Consider the following 9,701-nt stretch of genomic DNA (forward strand, 5'->3'; position numbering starts at 1 on the left):
AACTCCAATTCAAGCATATCATTTGTTAGCTTGAAAGACAGCTCAATGTTTCTCCGTTGTCCTTAACACTAAATCCTAACATGGCTATAGGACTCTTCCTGATCTCTGTTTCTATCTCCCCAGCTTCATATCTTGCTTTTAGCCTTTTATATGTTCAATGCTGAGCACGGTTCCTGGGACACATTGTGACTTCAAAAAATAATTGTTGGAAGAACAGTTGAATTATTAAGCACAGCTATACTGAATTATTTAGGTTTCCTGAGTATGTCATGATCTTTTTCACTTCCTGGCCTACGTATTCTATCTCCTATATATTGTCTCATACCAGTCTTAATGCTATTTATCCTACTGACTCCTTTTTATCCTTCATTCAATTTTTTTTTTTTTTTTTTTTTTACAAATACACAATTTATTTACTTCTCAAAAAGTTAAAATCCTTGAGGGATACAACATCACACGGATTCTGTGTCCAATGGCCTTAGCAGGAATGTTGCTTAGGAATTTGGCATGAACCGTGCCACTGTTTCCATGGGTGGGAGTTACCTTTCCCCAGATTACTCTGGTTTTGTTAGGTTTGCTGCCAGGAGTCACAGTGTTGTTCTTTGCTTTGTACACATAAGCATATCTCTTGACTAAATAGAATTCATTTGCATCTCAGGCATAAAAGTCTTCAATTTTCAGAAGAGCTGTGTGCTCTCTTTGGTTCCGGAGACCCAGTTTATAGCCAGCAAAAATGGCCTTGGACCACAGCCTTCCAGACATATTTGCTGGTTTAGAAGTCCTGTTCCCAGAAGGCTTCTACAGGCTCCAAGATGGTGGAAAGAGCCTTCAGTGTATTTTTGATGATTTCCATCTAAGAAACATTTCTTGAACCCCAGGTCCCTGTTATGTCTTCCTTTCATGTGCTTTCACAGCAACCAATGCTTCCACTCTCTTACTATTTATATCACTGGGTTGTACTCTTCTACTTTCTTGTGAGAATCACCCAATGGATCATAAGCAGAATGCGAGTTTCTTTTTAGTCAAAGCTGAAGGCCCAGCAACTATTCCTGGGCATAATATACACCTTTGGCTCAAAAATGTCTGTTGGCTAATCAATGAATGAATGAAGCAGGTAATGAAATATATCTGTGCTGAAGTTGCTTTGTGTGAAGAAAGAGCCATAGAATTTTTTTTCAAAACAACTTTTAATAATGAAATGTTACCAAAAAAAAAAAAAAATCAACAAACAGAAAAATAAAACACACAGCCTACAGTCATAAGATAATAAAACCTGGTTGAGAGCAGGAAGACTATAAAACTAAAACATTTGCTCAGACACTGAGAATCTTAGTTGCATTTCTTTCTCATTTTTTTAGTTTAAGCAGGAGTAAAAACAAATTCTGATCTCCCACAAGGTCTAGTTAGAATTCTACTTGGAGCCTGAAGCAGATAAAGGTAGAAAGAATTCCTGAGTGTCCAGTATTAATTTTTTCTCTACCTTTTATTTAATTTCTTCATCTTCCTTTATACTTTTAATCATTCATTTGATATTTATTATGCACCAGATTTTGTGCCACATGGTAGAAACTATTGTATCTAGCAGACAAATATTTTATGGAGAATGACTTTAATAAATAAAAGTCCTTACCAAATATTCAAATGTTCTTTTATTTGAACCATCACTGTTTTTGGTGGGCTATCAACTTAAGACCCCCATATGTCTGTCAGTTTGTCTTACTGTGGGGGCTTGCATGTTGCTGTGATGCTGGAAGTTTTGCCACTGGTATTCAGATACCAGCAGGGTCACCCATGAAAGACAGGTTTCAGCTGAGCTCCCAGACTAAGACAGACTAGGAAGAAGGACCCGGCAGTCTACTTCTGAAAAGCATTAGCCAGTGAAAACCTTGTGAATAGCAGTGGGACATTGTCTGATATAGTGCTGGAAGGTGAGCCCCCCAGATTAGAAGGCACTCAAAAGATGACTGGGGAAGAGCTGCCTCCTCAAAATAGAGTCGACCTTAGTGAAGTGGATGGAGGAAAGGTTTTGGGACCTTCATTTGCTGATGTAGCATGACTCAAAATGAGAAGAAACAGCTGCAAACATCCATTAATAATCAGAATCTGGAATGTATGAAGTATGAATCTAGGAAAATTGCAAGTCATCAAAAATGAAATGGAATGCATAAAGATCGATATCCTAGGCATTAGTGAGCTGGAACGGACTGGTGTTGGCCATTTTGAATTGGACAATCATGTAGTCTACTATGCTGGGAATGATAACTTGAAGAGGAATGGTGTTGCATTCATTGTCAAAAAGAATGTTTCAAGATCTATCCTGAAGTACAACGCTGTCAGTGATAGGATAATATCCATATGCCTACAAGGAAGACCAGTTGATACAACTATTATTCAAATTTACGTACCAACCACTAGGGCCAAAGATGAAGAAACAGAAGATTTTTATCAGCTGCTGCAGTCTGAAATTGATTGAACATGCAATCAGGATGCACTCATAATTACTGGTGGTTGGAATGTGAAAGTTGGAAACAAAGAAGAAGGATTGGTAGTTGGAAAATATGGTCTTGGTGATAGAAACAATGCCAGAGATCGAATGATAGAATTTTGCAAGATGAATGACTTTTTCATTGCAAATACCTTCTTTCACCAACATAAACGGTGACTATACACATGGACCTCACCAGATGGAACACACAGAAATCAAATTGACTACATCTGTGGAAAGAGATGATGGAAAAGCTCAATATCATTAGTCAGAACAAGGCCAGGGGCCGACTGTGGAACAGACCATCAATTGCTCACATGCAAGTTCAAGCTGAAACTGAAGAAAATCAGAGCAAGTCCACGAGAGCCAAAATATGACCTTGAGTATATCCCCCCTGAATTTAGAGACCATCTCAAGAATAGATTTGATGCACTGAACACTGGAGACCGAGGACGGGACGAGTTGTGGAATGACATCAAGGACATCATCCATGAAGAAAGCAAGAGGTCACTGAAAAGACAGGAAAGAAAGAAAAGACCAAGATGGATGTCAGAGGAGACTCTGAAACTTGGTCTTGAGTGTCGAGCAGCTAAAGCAAAAGGAAGAATTGATGAAGTGAAAGAACTGAACAGAAGATTCGAAAGGGCAGCTCGAGAAGACAAAGTAAAGTATTATAATGACATATGCCAAGAGCTGGAGATGGAAAACCAAAAGGGAAGAACACGCTCGGCATCTCTCAAGCTGAAAGAACTGAAGAAAAACTTCAAGCCTCGAGTTGCAACAGTGAAGGATTCTATGGGGAAAATATAAAATGATGCAGGAAGCATCAAAAGAAGATGGAAGGAATACACAGTGTCATTATACCAAAAAGAATTTGTCGATGTTCAACCATTTCAAGAGGCGGCATATGATCAGGAACTGATGGTACTGAACGAAGAAGTCCAAGCAGCTCTGAAGGCATTGGTGAAAAACAAGGATCCAGGAACTGATGGAATATCAGCTGAAATGTTTCAACAAACAGATGCAGCACTGGAGATGCTCACTCGTCTATGCCAAGAAATATGGAAGACAGCTTGCTGGTCAACTGACTGGAAGAGATACATATTTATACCTACTCCCAAGAAAGATGACTCAACCAACTGTGGAAAATACAGAACAATGTCATTAATATCACATGCATGGAAAATTTTGGTGAAGATCATTCAAAAACGGCTATGGCAGTATATAGACAGGAACTGCCAGAAATTCAGGTTGGTTTCAGAAGAGGATGTGGAACCAGAGATATCACTGCTGATGTCAGATGGATCCTGGCTTAAAGCAGAGAATGCCAGAAGGATGTTTACTTCTGTTTTATTGACTACACAAAGACATTAGACTGTGTGGATCATAACAAATTATGGATAACATTGTGAAGAATGGGAATTCCAGAACACTTAATTGTGCTCATGAGGAACCTTCACATAGATCAAGAGGCAGTTGTTTGGACAGAACAAGGGGATACGGATTGGTTTAAAGTCAGGAAAGGTGTGCATCAGGGTTGTATTCTTTCACCATACCTATTCAATCTGTATGCTGAGCAAATAATTCGAGAAGCTAGACTATATGAAGAAGAATGGGGCATCAGGATGTAGGAAGACTCATTAACAACCTGTGTTATGCTTATGACACAGCCTTGCTTGCTGAAAGTGAAGAGGACTTGAAGTATTTACTGATGAAGGTCAAAGACCACAACCTTCAATATCGATTGCACCTCAACATAAAGAAAACAAAAATCCTCACACTTGGACCAACGAGCAACACCATGCTAAACGGAGAAAAGATTGAAGTTGTCAAGGATTTCATTTTACTTGGATCCACAGTCAACAGCCATGGAAGCAACAGTCAAGAAATCAAAAGACACATTGCATTGGGTAAATCTGCTGCAAAAGACCTCTTTAAAGTGTTGAATAGCAAAGATGTCACCTTGAAGACTAAGGTGCGCCTGACCCAAGCCATGGTATTTTCGGTAGCATCATATGCATGTGAAAGCCGGACAATGAATTAGGAAGAACAAAGAAGAACTCACGCCTTTGAATTGTGGTCTTGGCGAAGAGTATTGAATATACCATGGACTGCCAAAAGAACGAACAAACCTATCTTAGAAGAAGTACAGCCAGAATGCTCCTTAGAGACAAAGATGGCAAGACTGCATCTTACATATTTTGGGCATGTTGTCAGGAGGGATCAGTCCCTGGAGAAGGACATCTTGCTTGGCAGAGCACAGGATCAGCGGAAAAGAGGAAGACCCTCAACAAAGTGGATTGACACAGTGGCTGCAACAATGAGCTCAAGCATAACAACGATTGTAAGGATGGCTCAGGATCAATCGGGGAGTGTTTTGTTCTGTTGTGCATAGGGTTGCTATGAGTCAGAATTGACTTGATGGCACCTAATGACCTAAGGACAACAATCTTGGAAACATGCCTCAGTCTTCATTATCTACCATTCAGAGATTAAACGCCTCATTGTTTTTAAAATGCTAAGTAGTTAGCTATCATAATTTTGCTGGCAGCAAATGAACTTAAAATGTGGTACATAAAAATTAGCAGAGAAATAAGTAAAAATTACTAGGTTTTTAATTATAGATGGTAAACTAATATATACAAAGTTCCCAGCATAGTCCCAGACTGAATAAATGGTAGCAATTGTAATTATTTGACCTATCTGTCATCGTTATTTGACAATGTTTCGAAACAGTTAAGAGCATGACTATGAAATCAGCAGATTCTTGTTCCCGGTTTTTTTTAATGTAGCTACTCTCTTGCTGGTAAAATGGGATAATAGAAGTGCCGATCTCTTGGCACTTGTTATAGAGATGATTGCTCAATACCAATTAATTTTATTATTTCTTCTATTTTTTAATAAAGAGAAAGCTTACACATCTATTTACATGCATTATGCTAGTAAAACTAAGTCCAAATTTGGCAGAATTTTCAAGTATGCAAAAAATGCTCCTGGCTTAGGTTTTCTCTCTTTTCTTGCACTTATTTCTGATCTGCTAAATCCAAAATCTGTGAATTGTAATGATGAATTTTTTTTTCTTTATCCCATAAATATTTCTTTCTGAGATCATTGTAAATGTTCTTTTGACCATTTCCTTAGTTGAATCATTCTTAGGATCTAGATATATTTATCATCTGAAATAGCTGTCCTTCTGCACAATTTCACAATGACACTTTTCATCTGGGCATTTCTGAAGGTATATATTAAAGGATTTAATGTGGGAGTTATCGTGGCATAGAATACAGCAACTGCTTTGTCAACGTATAAAGTGGCCGCGGGTCTCATATACACAAATATGCAGGGCACAAAGAATAAGACGACCACTGTGATGTGGGAAACACAAGTTGAGAGAGCTTTACGCCTCCCCTCCAAGCTATGGGTCCTTAAGGAGCACAGGATGACCACATAGGAGACCAGCAAGAGGAGAAAGTTTAACAGGCAGATGAACCCACTGTTGGCAGCAACAAAGAGCCCTAGAGTGTGGGTATCAGTGCAGGCAAGATTGAGCAAAGGGTTCAGATCACACATAAAGTGATCTATGATGTTAGGGCCACAGAAGGGTAATCTAAACATGAAGAGAATCTGTATGATTGCATGAAGGAAGCCTCCTACCCATGAGACTGCAATTAGCACCCCACATGCTCTCCGGTTAATGATGGATGTGTAGTGCAAGGGCTTGCAGATGGCCACATATCGATCAAACGCCATCACAGAAAGAAGGATGACCTCGGCACCTCCAAAGAAATGTTCCCCAAAGACTTGAGTCATACATCCATTGAATGAGATGGTCTTTCTTTCACAGAGTGAATCTACAATCAGTTTAGGGGTACTGACAGAGGAATAGCAAGCATTGATAAAAGAGAGATAGGCCAGGAAGAAGTACATGGGGGATCCTAGCAATGGGCTGGCAGTGATGGTGACCACAATGAGCACATTTCCTACCACAGTGATGGTACAGATGACAAAAAACACAGCAAATGTAACTTTCTGCATCTTTGGATTTTCTGTAAGCCCCAATAGAACAAACTCTGTCACATTGTTCTTATTCTCCATGTATTTCATGTGACCATTACCTGCAAAGAAAACCATTTTTATCAATGCAACCTTGAGTTTATTAAGCATTTTCATTCTAATAAACAATTAATGTCTTGGTTCTATTGATTTGTAAATTTTTGAGGTTTTTCGAGGTAAATAAAGGCTCTGAGCCTTTTTCTCTTTCATTGTGGTAAATATGTATTTAACAAAACATTTACCAATTCAATATTGTTCACATGTATAATTCAGTGACATTCATTATGTTGTTCAGCAATTGCCATTATCCATTTCCCAATTCTTTCATCGCCCTTACCAGAAGCTCAGTGTCCCCTAAGCATTCAGTCCTCCTTTCTTTCTCCCTCCCACCTGCTTCTGCTAACCACTAATAAACTTTGGTCCCTATATATACACTTGCCTATTCTAGATATTTTATGTAAGTTGAATGAATATCTGTCTGTTGTGACTGACTTATTTTCCTCAGCATAATGTTTTCAAGGTTCTTCCTTGTTAGAGCATGTGTCAGAACTTGGATTCTCTTTATGGCGGACTAATAGCCTTTTGTTTCCATATACCACATTTTATTTGCACATTCATTTTTTGATGGACATTCAAGCTTTTCCCTCTACCTTTTGTATATTGTGAACAGTGCTGTAATGAACTTGAGTGTACAAGTATCTGTTTGAATTCCTCATTGCTTTTCTTTTGGGTATATGCCTGGGAACATGAGTTCTTGAAGATTACTCAAACTATCCCCCATGTGAAGATACTAAGAATGTAAACATGAGGGACTTCTATAAACAGGGAAGAAGATCATCTGTATATACTTTGAAGTAGTAGAAAATAGTGGTAGAACAGCCATGGATGTAAATAAAGTGAGGGAAATTTTCTCTTATTCTTTAGGATATCAAGCACCATGAAAGGTTTTTGAGAATACTATTGTAAGGATGCAGAGCAATTCGAGGAAGGAGGAATATTGGACTATCACTCTAGTAAAGGTTTTTGCTTGTCTTCATTGAGGTTGATTAAGGTAGTGGGAGCCAAAGACAAAAACACCAGTTAGCAGGCTATATATAAATTAGTTGACCTAAGGAGTACCGGACATTTGTTATGGGAATAAAAAGAAAGGATACAGCAGCTACTGTAAAAGACCTCATAATGCTTATTGTCTAAATGCAGTTAACTTTACAATAGTAATATGTACATCTTAATGACTTGTTGCTATCTTAATTGTATGGTAGCAAGAGCTTTGCACCTGTGATTCCATTTAATCCTTGTAAGAACCTGTGAGGTTGGAATTATTTCACCCATTTTTCAGGTGCCCAGACAATGTCAGAGACTAATGTTAGTAGTTATAATAATAAAGGTAATGGTAGCAAAATTTACAGAGCCTTTGGTATGTTCTAAGAGTTTAGCAGACATGTGCTATTCCATCCTCATTACACACCTGCGAGATTGTTACCAGTATCATTTTTATACTTGTATTACACATTGGGAAATAGAAAATCCGAGAAGTTCAGAATTCTTCCCCAAATCAAGGGGCTAATACAGGGCAGAGTCAAGTTTATGAAAAACAATTACATGGGCAGAATATATAGACATAGACAGAAAGAGATAATTCCCAAATATTAAGAAAAATGTGGTGTTTTTTTTTTTTTCCACTGAAGGGCTTCATCTTGGTCTTTCCCTCCACCCCTGCGATCCTATAGGACAGGGTAGAACTGCCCCATAGGGTTTCCTAGGCTGTAATTTTTACGAGAACAGATTGCCAGGTCTTTTCTCCCACAGACTGCCTGGTGGGTTCCAACTGCTGACCTTTCAGTTTGCAGCGAAGTGCTTAACCATTGCATCACCAGGCTCCTTCAGCTCCTGTCCCCCTTTCTAATTCCCCTGCAAAGCATGGCCCCAAAACCTTCTGCAAAAATGCTGAAAATGACTGTCACAGAGACTAAGTGTATTGGACACAGAAACAGATCTAGAATCTTTCATTTGCAACTATTTTTATCTGGGATGCGTTTCTTGACACCTTACACCCTTGTTTTCTTATCTCTAAAGAGAATGATAATGTCCACCTCTCTGTTTGTTACAGAATTGATTGAGAGAATACACACGAACACATTCAGCACAGTGCTGGGGAAACACGTAGCAGTTTATTTGTTCCATTTTTATGACTGTGTGTGCACCTAGGAGATAAGAATTATTGACACTTAGAACAATAATATAGAGAAATATTTAACCACACAATAAGTACAAGAATCATCTCCATTCTACCTCTAAAGAAGTCAGAGAGACTTGTATTATCCATAGAAATTTGATCCCAGGAAGGGTTCTCCATGTTTGTGCTTGTATTGAATGGTGGATGATTTACGTCATTCAATATTCATATTTATGACTTTTGTACGTAATGTGCATTTAAACCATTTTTCCATCCTGATTATCAGTCTTGATTGTTAAAGGCAGTTGTCTCCTGGCAGAAGCATGGTACCTGATGTGAGGGAGCTAGGTTATAGTCCTGCAAATTGTTTAATCTCTGTAAACGTCAACTTTACCCATCAAATGAGGTTAATGATAATTACCCATATATTTTGCATGTTTGGAGAGAGAAAGAAATATTGTATTAGTATATCTGAAAAGAGTTGAAAAACAGTAATTCATCTATTTGAATAGTAATAATGTCAAACAAGAGACAACGTTATTGAGAGACTTACCTTAGTGGTCTTTAGAGATGAACTTTTTGATATTTGGAGTGTTCAGTAACAATTTCTTCTTCAAACTGACCTACTCTTGAAATGGTAACTTTCAATATGACAGCTATGACACACTTGGCAAGAGAATCTTCAGAAAATTCAATATCAAGCAAAAATTTATAAGGTGATGTTTGAGTCTAAATCTTTCCTTTTAGCCTAAAAACTCGAAATCTTTTCTCAGAAAATCTAGAACTTGAATTTAGACTGGATTCACTTGAAACACTAAAGAGAACTGATATTTACATGTCTCTGGAGCAGTAGTACAAGAGGCAGAAAGTGTGGAGTAAACTTATTTAAAAGAATCACTCTACCCATTGCTGTGTGCCCTCAAGTTTATTCTGACTCTTAGGACAGAGTAGAGCTGCCCCATAGGATTTCCTATGCTGTAATTTTTA

General features: G+C 38.2%; 1 protein-coding gene and 1 pseudogene across 1 annotated transcript; both read right to left on the minus strand.

The window, feature by feature from the left end:
- Window positions 1–420: 420 nt before the first annotated feature.
- On the minus strand, window positions 421–763 carry LOC126080149 (60S ribosomal protein L35a-like; annotated as a pseudogene).
- A 4,881-nt stretch (window positions 764–5,644) lies between these two features.
- Window positions 5,645–6,580, minus strand: LOC126080150 (olfactory receptor 4C46-like). The gene has a single exon (XM_049891439.1). It carries the CDS (start codon window positions 6,578–6,580, stop codon window positions 5,645–5,647), a length of 936 nt encoding a protein of 311 aa, XP_049747396.1.
- Between the last annotated feature and the right edge of the window lie 3,121 nt (window positions 6,581–9,701).

This window comes from Elephas maximus, chromosome 7 (assembly GCF_024166365.1).
Source record: "Elephas maximus indicus isolate mEleMax1 chromosome 7, mEleMax1 primary haplotype, whole genome shotgun sequence".
NCBI lineage: Eukaryota > Metazoa > Chordata > Mammalia > Proboscidea > Elephantidae > Elephas > Elephas maximus.